Consider the following 17,488-nt stretch of genomic DNA (forward strand, 5'->3'; position numbering starts at 1 on the left):
TGGAACCAGGAAGGAACCAGGTGAAGTCGTGATGCAAACAGGTGAAGAGGTGAAGCTTGTCTCTGCACCCACGAGGACCAGGAGGCGTCAATGACAACCATGAGTTGGATTCGAGCTGTCCCATAAAGAATCTAGTTGACTGCGGTGTCTGTATCCGGATTGGACCCAACAAGCCTTGGTAACCGCAACCCATGCAGGAAGTGAAGATTGGCTTCAGGTCAGACCAGCAAGGTCTGAGGCGCTTCTCTTTTGGAAGGAAGCTGGAGCAAGCCCAGAGCAACCAGGCAAGCGATCGTCTTCAGAGGGCTCACTAGCCAACGGGCTAGCAACCGGGAAGACGCGTCGAGCTGAAATGCAGGAGCGGGCCCCACGCGGCACTGGTGGAGTGAGGAGGGCTGAGCTCTGGTGCAAATGATGCTCAGGTCTGGGGCTTCTCTTACCCCAATGCACAACTGCGAGTGTGCCTTGGTCGTTGCACTATTAGCAAAGTGCAGGTAGTCCAGGGTAACCGGTCCCACGTCTCTCGTGTCCGCCACGGGTCTCAGCTGTGCTGTGGATCAAAGTTGGAGAAGTCTGGAAGTTCACTTTCTGAGTCGCTGATTCTCGGGTTCCGGCAGGAGCATCGACAAAGCAAACCGGCAAGTTACTGTTGGTGCCTATTTGAACAGGGTGGTCACTCCTTGACCACAAGGGAGATATCTTCAGTCTTCTAGTCGGTATAGACTGTCGAAGTCCAAGAGTTTAGTTTCAGAGTTGCATTCCAGGATAATCTAATGTCTCTAGATACAGCTCCTTTCTTTATACTAAACTAAGGGGCTGGATTACCTGCTAGGTCCCTCCTATGGGTGGACCTGAGAAGAGGGTGGTTACACCACTTTCTCTTTGTCCAGTTTCGTCCCAGCAACTGGTTTGAACCGGGCTATGCATGGAGCACCTTGTGTGCCCCAGGCAGTGTCTGGAAAAGCATCTTTCCATTCAACCCACCCTGCCCCAATACACTACAGGCTGTCTGGGGAGGTGCAAGCACCTCCCTCGACAGGAAACCTATTGTCAAGGCCTCCCTTGCTGGAGTTTCGTCCAGCGGCAGGTGGTCGGACTCGTGTCTGTGGCAGCAGCATCCATTTTGTGATGCTGAGGCTCTGTTTAACTTTAACCGGGTAAAGCAGTAACATACATGTCTTTTCCCTCTAGAAGGGTGGAATGCTACCCCGCCGCCAGAATTGGCGGGGGGGGGGGTAGTATTCCAAAGCGTTTGACACCTTACACGACATGTTTTGATAAAGCCAAACCAAAGTTAGCATTTAACCGCGAGGATTATAATGCACTTAGGAGTATATGGTATGGCTATATCATAGAACAGCTATAAGGACATGGTTACGAAAGCTGCAGACAGGCTCAGCTCTTGCCAGAGCGCCCTCTCACATAAAACCAAGCACTCAGCCTCCAGGATTGTCGAGGCCTAGCATAGGAGTGGCTTATAGGTGCATATGTGTCTATATGTAAAGGTAGATATAGGTATACTATATCTAAGTAAGGGGTGATTACACCACCTTACCCAGGCTTTGTGAACAGGCTTGTGGTGTCAGTTTGGAAGGCAAACCAGGGGTGGCACAATACATGCTCTAGCCCCTGGTAGGCCTTGGATGCACCTATGCCCTAGGGCCGGGAAACCCTTGGGTAGCTGTGCGCTTTACAAGCTTAAATATAATAATAATAATAATGCCCTGGGTACCTATGGTACACTATACAGGGTCTCACAAGGGTGACCCAGTAACCAATCTGGTAAGCACCTAAAGTACATGGTATCAATTTAGAGAGAGAACAGCTGGGCTCTGGGTCTGATTAGCAGGCCCACAGCCACACTAAAGTCGAAAAAAACAATAAATCACAGCAAAAAGTGGGGGTGACCATAGGAAGCAGACCCTACTCTCCTACACACGGCATCTCTTCCAATTACTGAATCTGAGTCGGCTGTATGAAGGTTTTGCAACCGAATTACAGTCACATTTTACTGACTCTCTGAAGGAGGTGGTAACCCATTTGCAAATAGGTAGGGGTCCTTTGAAGAATGGAATTAAAATATGTTTAGGAGCAGGCAGCTGTCCCACGGACATCACTGTCTACTCTTACAAAAATTAAACGAAAAAGCTTATTTTTTTTCTTTTTAAATGCATCCCATTATCCTTTAAGGAAAATGGTCTGCATAAAAAAATAAACAGACTGCTTTATTAAAAAACAATCAAAGACATCTCTGTGATGGCTGTGATTCCTAATGGGTCTCAAATTGCGACCTACCTCACTAATATGCATGAGGAAGGTCTATTTGTCACTCGCTAGCAATCTCTAATGAAACTCAAAAGAGTTTCATACATTAAGAATTCCGATTTCCAAATTGTGAATCATAGAGAATCACAAATAGGCAATCGGTATTCCAGATGCTAGTACATCCTACCCTAAGTCTTGTTGTATTTTGCATTCTTCGAATGAGAAAAGCAAACAAGGGCTGGGATGAAAAAAAGAAATAAAAAAAATAAGTCTGGACACATTGCTTACTCCTTACAAGAGGTAAACAAGTTATACCTGGCGGCACACATAGATACAGGGCTGCTCAGTGGGTAAGATGCTTTCCAGTTGGTTGCGGCAGCACTCTTCACTACCGAAACCTGAGTGCTGATAACTTACAGAGTGACACAAAAATAAATGTGCACCCTATAGGAGGGGATCTTAAATGCACAGAATGCTGACTCGAACCAAATGCAATGCAAGATCCAACAGGATTTATTTAGGAAAAGGTGTCTACATACATCTGCAATAACCACAGTTCAACTATTAAATCTTAAACATATGTGGTAAAAGGTATTGTGAGAAGTTGGCCTGGTATATGATGCTCACTAGTTCTAGTGTTCACCTTGTACCATGCCAAGCAACCCTTATGATGATTGGTTGTAAGTCAACCTTATAGGCCAGCTATCCTAGTAGCGTGGGCAAAGCAGTCTTAGGCTAAACTCTGTAAAGGCATGTGAAGCAAGATGTTTTACCATACACAATCCCCTTGAATACCAAATGAAAGGACGCCACACAGATATATATTGAAAGAAATATATATATATATTTATTTACTACAAATCCCCTATACTCTTTATGAGCACAGAAGCAAATGCGTTAAAACAAAACAGTTTAAATACACAAAAGTTGCACAATATGGATGAGCTCTAGGGGCCACCTAAACCATATACTAAAATAGTGGTATAAGAACCACCTAGCTGAAAGGAAGTAGGCCTAGGGCCGTGGGAATCGCTGGAGCAGTTCGGGACTAACAGTGAAGAAGTCGGGAAAGGCCCGCGGGACTCGGTGCAGCGCTTAAAGTGCACGCATACACCAATGCAATGTCAATGGTGCGTAAAAGTTACAAAGTTAGTGTTTAAGGAACCTTCGGAGTGACCTATAAGGATAAAAATTAAGACCTAGACACTAGAGGTGTATACCAGTGTAGGAACACCGGCGTTGATGAGTTACCTCACCCACAGGAAGCAGGTGCACAGGTGCAAAGTAGTGTTGGGTTTCGTTAATGGTCGATGGTGCTTGGAGCTGAAGATGCTGCAGGCGTCGAGACGAGAAGAGTTCCGGTGGATCCAAGGGTGGATCTGAAGTGGTGAAGACCTGAAAGCAGAGGGGACAATGTTCAAAGTCACTAGCCAGTGATTATCGTGGAACCAGGCGATGTCGGGTGCAAACAGGCGATGAGGTGCAGCTTGTCTCCTCAGCCACGTGGACACAAAGAGGTCTAGGACGTCCAGGAGTCGATCACGAGCTGTCCCACGAAGGCTCTAGCTGATGGCGGTGTCAGCAACTTGATCGGAGCAAACAGGCCTTGGCTAATGCAATCCAAGCAGGAAGTGAAGAAAGCTTATCACTCGGACCAGCAAGGTCAGAGCGGGTGCTCCTTTTTACAGGAGCGAGGGCAAGTCTGGAGCAACCAGACCCGCAGTGTTGATTTCGGATTTCGGCGCCAAGATGGCCGCTAGCCACGTGGCAAGTGGCCGGGATGGCGCGTTGAGTGGCAAAGTGCAAAAGGGCCCCACACAGATCGTGGAGATGCTGGGGGGCTGATCTTCGGTGCAAATGCTGCTCGGTGGTGGAGCTTCTCAAACCCGGGAGCACAGCGTCGAGGGTGCCTCGGGTGCTGCGCAGTCAGCTTCTCAGGGGTCTTTCGAGATGTCCGGTCCCACGTCTCTGGGTGGCTCCACGGGTCTCTTCTTTGCAGGGACTGTGGATCGGGCTCTGAGATGTCTGGGAGTCTGGGTCTCTTCTGGCTCTGGGCTCGGGCTCCGGCAGGAGGCGGCGGCAAAGCAGGCGTAGAGTTGCTGGATGGTGCCTGTGTTCACAGGGTGGCCACTCCTAGGCCACAAGGGAGATGCTCTTCAGTCTTCTGTGCAGCAGAATGTCAAAGTCCAGTCGTCTTCTTAGTTTCAAGTTGATTTCAGGATGATCTGAGGTGCTATGGCACTGCTCCCACTCTTATTCCCAATCTGAGGGGTGGATCACCTGCTAGGTCCTCTGGTTGGGACCAGGAAGGGGGGTGGTTACAGCCCCTTTCCTTTGTCCAGGTCCGCACCAGGACTGGGGCTGGAAAGCCCCAGCACCGGTTTGGACTGGCTTATGCACGGGGACACCTTGTGTGCCCCAGGCATGTCTGATTCTATTCAGCCCTGTCCTACCCAATACACAAAATCCTGTCTGGGGTGGTGCTCGCACCTCCCAAGGCAGGAAACCCTTTGTCCAAGCCTCCCTCGCTGGAAGGACTCCCAGCAGCAGGAGGTCAGACTTGTGTCTGTGGTGGCAGCATCCATTTTGTGATGCTAAGGCTCGGGTTAACTTTAACCGGGGTTCAGGTTATGTACATGTTGTGTCCCTCTAGAAGGGTGGAATGCTATCCCTGTTGACAGGACTGTCGAGGGGATAGTATTCCAAATCGTATGACACCTTACTCGACATGTTTTGATAAAGCCAAACCAAAGTTAGCATATAACCGCGAGGATTATAATGCCCTTAAGAGTATATGGTTTGGCAATATCCCGGAACAGCTAAGGGAGTTGTTCCCGACAGCTGCAGACAGGCTCAGCTCATGCTAGAGCACCATCTCACATGAAACCACGCACTCTGCCTCCAGAATTGCAGAGGCCTTCCATAGGAGTGGCTTATAGGTTACCATGTGTCCAGTTATGTTAGATATAGGTATACTATATCTAGGTAAGAGGTGATTATACCAACTTACCCCAGCTGAGTGATCAGCCAGTTGTGTCAAATATGGAGGCCAGGCCAGGGGTGGCACAATACATGCTGCAGCCCCTGGTAGGCCTTGGATACACCTATGCCCTGGGTACCTGGAGTACACTGTTACAGGGGCCTATAAGGTGAACCAGTTCCAATTCGTAATGCACCTAGAGTGCATTGGCATTAATTTAGAGAGAGAACAGCAGGCTGTGGGTCTGATTAGCAGGCCCACAGGCACATTAAGTCATAAACCAGTGAAGCAAAAAGCAAAAATTTGGGGTGACCATAGGATAGCAGACCCTACTCTCCTACAGGTATGATGGGAAGGTAAAAGAGCCCACATTTCTTTCTGCAGATCCAACGGTAATCACGCACCACAAAGATCGAGCACCACCTGGGCTGAAGATGGTAGCAAGTTCGTTACGAGAGGCGAGTACCTCTGTGCGCTGCAGAGTGGCTATGGGCTTTGATTTGTTGGGACTTTGGCATCTGCGAATAGGGGGCAGTGCTGAGAGCCCTCGCTGTGAGCTCAAAGTTGTTGTGACGTGGAAGTAGTAGTTTAGTGTGTGTTTTGTAAGATGGCCTGAGAGCGTTGCGGCTGTGCCCTCATGTAATGGCGTGAGCGAGGTGGTAAATAAATCCTATATTCGGTTGGTACAATAGAATCAACTGGCAGTGAGAAAGACTCAGCACATTTATAAAGAAATAACACAAGGATGTGATTGGTTAACGATCATTGTCTCCTTATATTCTTGTACTTCTGCTCGCAATCACGCTTCACAGGTGACCAGAGCTGCAATTACAGAGCCCAGGTCTAGGCTGGGAAAATGGCACATCTTAGTAATGCTGTCTCACTGGGGGCACATATGCCTTAGCATGCTTGCGGTAGGGTCAGAAATGACTTCTCTAAATAAGTTTAGCACAGGAATACCATTATGCACTGAGTGCTTGCCTTTGAACACTTTTAGCTGGGACTTAAATATCAGTATGCCGTACAGCATTCCCTTAAATACCGAACAATGCTAATTAGTGAATGGTCTTTTAAAATAAATTCATCTGCAAAGTGCGGATCACACCCAGAGAGCCACAGCTGCCTCTAAAGCCCTGCAGCCTCTCTCCGAAAGTAGTGCAGCAAACCGCACGCGAAGAAGAAAGATAATGCACAACTTGTGACCCTCGGCAACCCGATAAATTGCCGCTTAAGAGGCACGCTGCTCGTTCTCCCCTCTTCCGCTGTGGTATGTTGCTAGGCTCAAGATCTGCTCTCTGTGCTCCTTCACGCAAGAGATCTTTTTTTCCACGCTACTCGCTTTTTAATAGCAAGAGCTGCAAATGGTGCCTCAGTGATATGTGAAGTGTATGCGCTTCGCAACGGAGTTTGCGCACTCAGGGTTATTACACTAAATGCACGTACCCTACAGGGAACTCTGGCCATTAGGAATTTATGACTATAAGCCCTCGCTAAGTTACAACATTCCAGTAAAAACTTACTTTGGGGTAAGCAGGACATAAGATTGTTACAGTGAAAATGGATCTATCTTGTTTGTATTAATTGGTGTAGTAGAAACGTTCGTTTTGAGTGAAGTTCATGGCATAATCTGTGCAGTGATAGGGTTCAGTTTAGTGTGTATTATTTGGTGCCGTTGCATTTGTGCCTTACCAGTAAAACTCTTCTCACACACGGTGCAGTGATAAGGCCTCTTTCCTGTGTGTGCACTTTGAAGCCGTACATGGCCTTTCTTTCTGAGAAAAGAGCTTGGAAGACACTTTGCAGTGATAAGGTTTCTCCCCTGTGTGTTTGGTGTTACGAGACTTGACTTTTGATTTAAGCTCTTCTCGCGCACAGTGCAGTAAAAAGGCTTCTCTCATGTGTGTATGCGTTGATGCAGAAGAAGAATTTTCTTTCGAGTGAAGCTCTTTGCACATACAGAGCAGTGATAAGGCCTCTCTCCACTGTGTGTTCTTTGATGCTGTACAAGGTTTCCCTTATCAGCAAAACGCTTGGAACACACTGTGCAGTGATACGGCTTCTCTCCTGTGTGTACACTTTGATGCCGTACAAGGGTCGCCTTACGAGAAAAGCGCTTTGAACACACAGTGCAATGATGAAGTCTCTCTCCTGTGTGTACACTTTGATGCCGTACAAGGGTCGCCTTACGAGAAAAGCGCTTTGAACACACAGTGCAGTGATAAGGTCTCTCTCCGGTGTGTATTAGTTTGTGCTTTAGTAGATTTGTCTTTTGACTGAAGCTCTTCTCACACATGGTGCAGTGATAAGGTCTCTCTCCGGTGTGTGTTCTTTGATGCTGTACAAGGTTTCCCTTATCAGCAAAGCGCTTGGAACACACTGTGCAATGATACGGCTTCTCTCCTGTGTGTGTTCTTTGATGCTGTAAAAAAGTTGCCTTTTGAGTGAAACACTTTTTACACGTTTCGCAGAGATATGGCCTGAGGCTGTTGTGTCCTTTTTTGTGCCTCACAAGAAGTGTCTCATTGATAAATTCTTTGTCACACACATTACAAGCAAAGCGTCTCTCCCTCATGTGCATTCTGCGACGTTTATTTAAATAGATATTTTGAATAAAATTCATCTTGCCTCCGGAACCTTTATGGCTTTCTTTCCCATTCATACTTTCTAGATGTGATTGTTGTGCTGCAAAATAGAATAAACATTAAAAATTACATGAAGAAAATATTTCTTGAAAAAGCTGCATTGATATAATATGGGGAAGTGAACAGTTACAATTCAGGGAAAAACTGTATGTTCTAAGAAAAAGAGTCACACTTCCCTTTGAGACACAAATGGTGGCTAGCCCTCCTACACAACGTGCGGTGACCTAGTTCTGCAGCAGGAGCATGCTGGGAAATCAAGTGATTTACAAGAACCACTGTTGGACATGGGGTTTCTGGTTGGCTAGGGTAGGCACCTAAGCCAGGCAGAACCCACCACTCTAGTCAGGGTAAGCCAGATACACACCTGAGATAACCTGCGCTCACCCTCTGGTAGCTTGGCGCAGCGCAGTCAGGCTAGTTTAAAGAGGCAATGTGCAAAGCATTTGTGCAACACACTCGCGCAGCAACCCAGTGAATAAACCACAAAAGGGAATCCACACAGGACTAAATACAAATAAATTCTATACTGTACATAAAACAAGACCAAAATGACTAAAAACACACCGTTAGTGCAAATAATGCAGGTTTGACAGAGAAAAACATAAATTACTATGAAAACATAGGTCACAGCACACATGCGCTCCTATTAATCTACATATGGTAACGTGGTTGAAGTGATTGCATTTAGAAACCAAACGGAGGGCGCAGGAGCACTACTAATTTCTAATTTAAAATATTTCTAAAGCGCAGCATACACCATGCGGTTTCTTGGCGCTAGTGGGCGGATCGGCAACTGAGGGGAAGAAAGCAAGAAGGAAAGGAATGAAGAGCTAAGCGGGGAAGGCCTGATTGAAGAGGAACGTTTTTAAATCTTTGCGAAAGGAGAGGTACCGGGTAGCAGAATGGAGATGATCAGGGAGGGAGTTCCAAAATGTTGGGGCCAAGGTGGAAAAGTTGGCCCCACCCCACTTTTTACGTGTAAAGCGTGGGATCTGAAGAAGAGACTTAGAGGAAGACCGGAGCTCTCTTGTGGGAACATAAGGTTTTATTAGTGAGGAGATGAAGGCGGGGGCAGTGCCCTGCCGGGCCTGGAAGACCATACAGCCGGTCTTAAAGAGGGAGCGTTCTTTTACGGGGAGCCAGTGAAGCTCCCTTAGAAGGGGGGTGGAGTGGTGATAGCGTGGGAGGCCATAGACCAGCCGGGCCGCCTGGTTCTGGACCGACTGGAGTCTTCGCAGGCTGTATGCTGGAATGCCATGATAAAGGGCATTGGCATAATCCAGCCTTGATATCACCAGGGCGGCCATGATAATCTTGAGTGCCTGAGGGGAGAAGAAGCGGGAGACAGAGCGGATGGTACGGAGAGTGAGGAAACAAGAGGAGACCACGGAGCTGATTTGTGAATGGAGGGTGAGCTGATTATTCACTTTGACACCCAGTGTTTTACCGTGGTTGAGGGGGAAGGTGCGGGGCCAAGAGAGGGGGGCCAGAAAAGGGAGTTCCAGGGGCTGGATGAACCACCGGTGAGAACCAATTCGGTTTTATCCGGGTTCAGCTTAAGATGGTTGTGGTTCATCCAGTCCCTGATGAACGTCATTGTTGACTGGAAATTAGAGACAGAAAGAGGAGAGGAGGACAGGTCGAAGATGCGCTGGAGATCATCCGCGTAGTTGTACACGGTGACCTCCAGCTGCTGGAGCGCGAAGATAAGAGGGAAGATATAAAGATTGAAAAGTAGGGGAGAAAGAGAGGATCCCTGGGGAACACCACAAGTGACAGGGAGGGGGGTGGTAGTGAAGCCGCCTAGCCGCACTGCCTGGGTGCGGTCCCTCAGAAAGGAGGAGAGCCAAACCAGAGCTGATCCCCCGATACCAGCCGCCCTGACACGGGACAGTAGGATGGCATGGTCCACCGTGTCAAAGGCGGCGGACAGATCAAGGAGGACCAGTGCCTGGCATTTGTTATCATCCATGCCCTTTCTGAGGTTATCTAGGACTGAGACCACAACTGATTCAGTCGAATGTCTAGGACGGAAACCGGCCTGGGTGGATGCCAGCCCCCCATTAGCCTCAATATGGGCGCTAAGTACCGCAGTGACGTGGCGTTCCATCACCTTGCCCAGAAAGGGCAGCAAGGACGGTAGGACTGTAGGACTGCTCTGTAGCAATTGCGAGGCTGCGAGGAGTTAGGGAGCATCTTTTTTAACTTCTGCACTGTTTTTAAACCTGCACGGCTTTCACTGCTTTTATTGTCACAATACGAGATAGATTTAAGAATCCATATTGTTTTTAGATGAAAGCGTGATTGCTCTCACCTAACACTCTCCCCGCATTTCCTGGGCTCGATACTGCAGCCTGCCCGCCCCGGTCCGACTCGGCAATTATTGCCGTAGAGCGGAGGGCGGACAGGTAAGAGCCAGGCACACCCACTTTCACTTCCGCTAGAGCGGAGGTCAGCGCTCTAGTCCACACCGTTTCCAGGGCTATTTAGCCACGCCTACCTCCTAAGCGCGCAGCGATTGCGCGCAGGGGGGCGCCTTGGAGCGCGCCTAAGAAGCGCCGAAGAAAAGCCCGTCTGCGCCCGTCCGCGACAGGACGGGACGACGGGACATGGCGTTGGCACCTGGCACCCCGGAGATACAGGTCAGCTGTAACACACTTTACTCCAGGGAAAAACTGCTTAGTCTGAATACGAGCTCTACTACTACCTGCGTACGAGATTTCTGGCCCAACTTTGAGGGCCCTTTCTCATGCGCCAACTGCCACTTTCAGACTACGCACATATGCCCAATAAAGGATCTTCCTGTCGATACTGGGGCTACAGCTGTGATGGAGATTCTCCACCCCTCATCTCCCCTGGCTTATGCAGCTGGCATATCCGCTGCTAGCCACGCTGCTAATAACGGACCTCCAGGACTTAAGTGTCTTTTATTGAATATTCGCTCCTTACCTAAACACTATCAGCAACTATGGGACCTGATTAACACTGATCTACCAGATATCTGTTTCCTTACAGAGACATGGTTAAAACCCCATACCACCCCCGCAATAATGTTAGGAATCCCAGTTGGATTTAAGATGCTACACTTAGACCGTCCGACTAAAGTTGGAGGAGGGGTGGCTGTTGTCTATAATGAGAACCTAAAGGTTTCACTACTCGACCAGCGTAGTGACGCCCAGATGGAAGTTATGATTTTTAGATTTTCCTCTTCTACCAAAGCACAATGGAAAGGAGCACTATTATATCGTCCCCCTGGTTCATGCTCCGATTTTTCTTTAAATCTAATGGAATTGCTGGCCCCTTATCTTAGAGCCAATGAAGATTTTATTCTCCTTGGAGATTTTAACATTCATACAGATATATTAGATAACCCTGATACTAAATCCCTACTTGGTGATCTTTCCAGTTTGGGATTCAAAATCCAAAATAAGGGCCCAACACATCAGGGTGGCCACACACTGGATTTAATTTTAACTAATTGTCCTAAAATAACTTGCTACTCCCCTACTATTATCACTTGGTCAGACCACTATATGTTAACCTTTAAACTATATATTCCCCACCGACTGTCCCCCAAAGTCCTTCCTGCCATATGGAAACGGAAATGGCATAAAATTACTCTTGAAGGACTAAAGGAAATATGGGTTGAACCTACTCTCTCTGAAAAAGATAACATTACACAAGGTCTAGCTAAATTTAATAAAGCACTCCTAGAAGCCATAGACTTATTAGCACCTCTAGAATTACATAAGCAAAATGTTAAAACTAAAACGGAAACATGGTACACAGAAGATTTAAGAATTGAAAAACAAAAATGCAGGAGTTTAGAGAAAAAATGGTGGAAATCATATACCCCTATCAGCAAAATACAATACCTGGAGGCCCAATCAAAGTACTTTAAAAACATAAAGAAAGCCCGAAGATATAAACTTGATCTGCAGATAACAGAGGCAGGAAATTCTACCAGGGAACTTTTTAGAATTCTGCAATCTTTTGTCAAACCCACAGCCTCTGAAAGTCCAGATGATTTTAGTCAAAATCTATGTGATGAGGTTTCTGCTTTTTTTGAGGAAAAAATTGAAGTAATCTATGGAAAAATCACTGAGGCACTTAATAATAGGGATGATACCACTGTCCCTAGTCCTGAGTCAACTAAAAACGGAATAAGTGGTCTTACTATGACTACAATTCCGGAGATTAGTCTGACTGAAGTTAATAGCCTTCTTAACCTCATTAAATCGGGCTCACCTGCAGATTTACTACCTGCCAAATTGGTAGCCCCTTTGGGTAGCCTACTAGCCCCTAGCTTTCAAGCACTAATTAATCTCTCTCTTAGAGAAGGAATGGTCCCCAATGACTGGAAAAGGGCAGTAGTGAACCCAATTCGCAAAAACACCGCGTTGCCATGGTCGGATCTTAGTAATTTACGTCCTATATCCCTCCTGCCTCACTTGAGTAAGATGACTGAGAGACATGTCAACCTGCATCTCTCCAAATTTATTGAGGCAGCAGACGGCCTGGACCCCTCTCAATCTGGGTTCAGGCCAAATCATAGCACAGAATCGGCTCTCCTCTCCGTGACCAATACCATCCGGATGGCACAGGATAGAGGAGACTCCATGATCCTGGTGCTATTAGATTTGTCCGCTGCTTTCGACACGGTGTCTCACGGCACCTTGATCAGTCGTTTGAGGGATGTAGGAGTGGATGGAACGGCCCTTTCATGGCTAAAAAGCTTTATTTCCAACCGCTCCCAAAATGTTCGCCTAGGCTCCCACCAATCCATCTCTAGGGAGCTTACCAAGGGGGTCCCACAAGGCTCATGCTTAAGCCCCACATTATTCAATGTGTATGTGGCCCCCTTGGCGAACATTGTCAGGGAACACGGGTTCACACCAATATCTTACGCTGACGACACCCAGCTATTGTTCCCATTTCAAAAGATGACTACAGCAGTAAAAAACTCCTTCGCTGCTGGAATGAGGGCAATAGCTGGATGGATGGCCTCCAATTACCTACAATGTAATGTGGGTAAGACGGAGGTCATGCTCTTTGGGAATGCCCCACTCCTCTGGTCACCTGAGTGGTGGCCTCCGGAACTGGGCTCAGCTCCAGGCCCAAAGGAATGTGTGAAAAATCTGGGTGTCAAGCTTGACCAACCTCTGGTGCTTAAAGATCATGCCATACAAGTGACAGGAACATGTATGAGGGTGATTGGCCTACTCAGAAGGGCTCTTCCCTATCTGGCAGACCACCACAGGAGAACATTGGTACAGACCTTAGTGATTAGCAGGCTGGATTATTGCAACGGACTACTCCTGTCTGCCAACAAAGAACAGCTAAGGAGGCTACAAGTGGCCCAAAACACGGCTGCTAGGCTGATTCTCAATGCCCCTGCTGGGTCCTCTTCCCGCCCCTTACTCAATAAACTTCACTGGCTTCCCATCTGTCAGAGAATAAAATTCAAAATCTGTTGTACTATCCACAAATGCTTGTTTGGAACTGGCCCTAGATACCTGACTGAGATCTTTAAGCCTTATTATCCTGGTAGAGCTCTACGCTCCGAAACTCAAGCCTTACTCCAGATTCCCAGGATAAAAAGAGAAAGACAGGGAGGTCGAGCCCTCGCCTACAAAGGTCCTGTTCTGTGGAACTCATTGCCCCTAGCCCTCAGACTAAATTCCAACCTTACCACCTTTAGGAAATGCCTGAAGACGTTCTTATTTTCCACCCAGTAACTCCAATAATGCTACACAGACATTTTTCTGTACCTGCTCTGCTATCGGTAACAAAGCGCGAAGATATCTCCTCGGAGATCGATTTCCTGCGCTATACAAGACCGAAAATAAATAAATAAATAAGGAGATGGGGCGATAGTTGGCCGAGATGGAAGGGTCCGCGCCAGGTTTCTTCAAGATGGGTACTATAGCGGCTGCCTTTAGCGCAGGGGTCACTACACCCTGTGCTAGGGAGCTATTGAGGAAGGCAATGGGGGGTTCAGGACAGCAGGAGTAAATTTGCTGCAGGATACGTGCCGGGCAGACGTCCGCCGGGGACCCTGACTTCACTTTGGGAAGAATCTCCAGAAATGATTCCTGAGTGAAGGGGGGAATGGAAGTGAGAGGGCATTGAACGGTGGGGGGGGAGGGATCAACAAAAGCTGGCGAGGGTGGTGGAATATTGGCCTTGATGGTAGCAATCTTATCCAGGAAATAGGTGTTGAGTTGGTCACAGAGAAGCTGGGAGGGAGGGATTTGGGGTGAGGTTCGGTCTGAGAATGCCAGGTCATTCACTATGCCAAAAATTTCCCTGGATTTATTTCCAGCAGACGTTATTTTTGTAGAGAAGTGGGCAGTTTTTGCGGCGAGGATTGCTGTTTTGTATTTGGCCAATGATGTAAGAAAGTGGGTTTTAGATGAGGGACAGTAATTTTTCCTCCATTGTCTCTCCGCCCGTCGGGTGCTCAGTTTAAGCTCTTTCAGGTGGTCATTGAACCACCTGTTGGAATCCTTAGGTCGACAGATGGAAATGCGACGTAGGGGAGCCACTAAATCACAGCCGCCAGCCAGCCAGGTGTTTATGGCCTCGGCTTGCGAGGCAGATGATAAGCCAGAGAGGGTGGGAGTGGAGTTTCGAAGCAGAGAGGTCAAGGAGGGAAAATCCAGTCTGTTCCAGTTCCGTGCCCAGGTGTTTTTGGCATGCAGAGTTTTGGATACCGGGTTACGGGAAATGGAGAGGGAGATGAGGGCATGGTCGGACCAGGGGCAGGGAGAAACAGCCGCCGAAGCCACTGGGAGATTGAGAGACCAGACCTGGTCGAGTATGTGCCCGTGAGAGTGAGTGGGGACGGTTATATATACTACTAAACGATAAATAGTAATTGAGCTTGATTCTTCCAGCAGTTCTCCTCTATGGACGGGTCTGCACCATTCTTGAGGTCATCTCCAGAGCAGAGACAATGCTAAACAAGAAATGCCCATCATGCTCTTGCGAATTTGGTGCCCGCCAGGGCCGCTTGAATCGCGTCTCTTTGCCCAAGGACATCCAAGCCACCCGTGAAGGAGAGCAGGGCGGCTTTACCACTCTTCTGGACTCAACCCGTCTCACAGTACCTTTGTGGGTGCAGGGTCACTGTCTTCAGGGCATCTGTAACTTGTACATTGTAACAACGTTGTCATGTTTTGGGAGTGGGACCAGACGTTGAGAGCTTCGTGCAGTATACGCGTTAAAACCAGAGGGAGAGGATGGCTAGAATGAGCCTCAGAATGCTGGCCCGCCACATGTTATAGAACAACGTGTTGTCGAAAGGCCTGCCTTGAAGGCTTTGTGCAGTTCCTGTAATTCTGCAGCCTTAGACGCTGCACTGTACCACCTCAGAGCAGTACAAGTCTTCAGGGGGCTGTTCCTCGGGTCTCACGACCAGAGGGGCCACACTAGTTTGTTCTAGGTGCCATCTGACAGTGGTGATATTTTGCCAGACTCCAGGGGTGAGGTTCACAATACAATTCAGCGGCAGTGAGCACGCTGGCTCAAGGACGTGTTTGTTTCTCTGGTAATGCCTCCAGACGAAACAACGCTGTTCTCGCTTAAGAAAAACGCTTACCACATGCTGGTTTGTAAAACATGGCGCACTTCCCTAGAATGCACAAAGGCTCTCCCCTGGTCAGAGCGCTGCACTGTAGGCCCATGGTGCACTGTCCTGTTTTACCTTGGTGCAGAAGGGAGCACTGGCTACATGTGAGCCCTTGTAAAATGGGCTCACCCAGCAGAAGTCTTGGAGAAAAGAGGCAGCAAGGTCTTTCGTGGCCCAGAGATCTCAAGAGAACAGGGGGCAAGCAAACAAGCCTTTGGCGAGCACTTCGGGGCACAAAAGGAGGTGGCAGGCAGCACACAGCACATACAGTTAGGTTGAAAATTGGCAGCCCCTCCTTCAGCCCAGCAGCAGCAGGTCAACACAACCAGGCAGTTAGTCAAAATGGTGGTTGCTCCTGGCAGCACAGCAGTCCTCATGGCAATGAGCAGTTTCTAGAGCAACAGTGGCTGGCTACAAGTCCCAAGCAGCGTCTAAAAGCATGGGATTAGAGCTTCAGTACATATACTCAAAAATATCTTTGATGAACGGGTGACTTCAAATGAACCCACAGAAGTGTGCAACAGTCCCTTGCAGCCCAGTCCTGGCTCCAGACGATCAGTAGGTGGTAAATCAGCCCTTTGAGGGAGGGCAGGACACAACCTATTCAAATGAAAGTGTGAATGACTTCTCTCCCAGCCCAAGAAGACTATCAGCATGCAGATGAATGCAGATGTATCCCCTCTCACACCCAGCCCCTTCCATTAGGAAAGCTTTGTTGTCATGACTCTTCCAAACATGATAGGTGCAGGAATTTCCTCTGAGGTTGAGTGAGGGGGTCAAACGGTAACCTCAAATAATAATGTTCAAAACCTTCGAGGTCGAGCCCCCCCCAATGCAGAATGCTGAACAGCTTTCTTTAGAGTACTCATGAGGCATTCTATCAGACCATTGCCTGGGGTCAAAGGGGAGTGCTTTTTTTATGCTTTATTTTTAAAGTTTTATATAGCGCAACTAGACCCAACTAGACCTAGAGCACTTTACATTTAGGATCATTGCATCAAGAGTTACATCAGTTACAAGAGCATAGTAAGGTACAGTACACAAAAACAATGTTGCAAGAATTCGTAGGAGGGAGGGGGGAAGGAGTCATAGCGAGGAGACGAGGAGGAACTGTGCCCAATATCCGGCTGGGTAGGTGACGGTCAAGGAGGAAGCCAGGGCCAATCTCCTCCATAGATGTCTAGCCGCTCCACCAGGCATCCGCCATGTTGCTCAGGTCCCAGCGATCAGGAAAATAACGTTTTGAATAGATACAAAGGCTACACTAGCATAATCAAGTAGTGGAAGATCATGTCCCCATCAGAGGATAGTGGTAGAAGAAGGGAGGCGGGGGATTAAACCAACCAGAGAAGGAGCTGGAGCTGCCATTTAGACCGGATGGGAGATGTGTTTGAGGTCTGGTCGAAGTCAGTTTTTTTTCTTTGCAAATTTAAAAAATCGCCACTCGTCGTTAATGAGCTCATCCTACCATGGCTAACATCATGAGATGGTGCATTATGTGGCAGGCGCTTATTCTGCATAGTTATAACCAGGTGGCAGGATAGGAAAGGGGATGAAGCTTGGCTGCCATCTTATATTCCGGCAAGTACAGATTGTTTATTTTCATGACTCAGCAGGTGGGCTTGCCTCTAGTTCTTAGGATAGTTAACTCAGCTATGCTACTGTCCTGGGAGCACATTGGGCACCCTTGTCAACTGAGACACTATCTCTCACTGAAGGAAAAACCTTTGTGGGCCCCATTTTCGGGCCAGGCACCGCGAGATCTGATGTGTTCGGCCGTCTGGTCTGTCTGGTTGCGTGCACCATGTTGGGGTCAGGCATCGGTCCCCCAGCTCCACTAGATTGTTGTTGAATTTCTTCAGAGTTGGGAGAGCCCCACTAATTCGTACGGTGCTCCTGCTCTTTGATGGGCGAGATGAGATCTTTGCTGTATAGTGCATGGGGGCCCACCAGGGTGCGCCGTTAAGA

At 48.1% G+C, this 17,488-nt stretch overlaps 1 protein-coding gene across 1 annotated transcript in view; it reads right to left on the bottom strand.

The window, feature by feature from the left end:
* The window catches only part of LOC147662089 (uncharacterized), a 138,208-nt gene that overhangs the window by 43,706 nt on the left and 77,014 nt on the right, over positions 1-17,488 (bottom strand). Inside the window, 2 exon segments of the mRNA XM_086951119.1 lie at positions 6,879-7,013; positions 7,083-7,927. Coding sequence (XP_086807245.1) covers positions 6,879-7,013; positions 7,083-7,927 — 980 coding nt within the window.

Source organism: Lissotriton vulgaris, unplaced genomic scaffold (assembly GCF_964263255.1).
Source record: "Lissotriton vulgaris unplaced genomic scaffold, aLisVul1.2 SCAFFOLD_692, whole genome shotgun sequence".
Taxonomy (NCBI): domain Eukaryota; kingdom Metazoa; phylum Chordata; class Amphibia; order Caudata; family Salamandridae; genus Lissotriton; species Lissotriton vulgaris.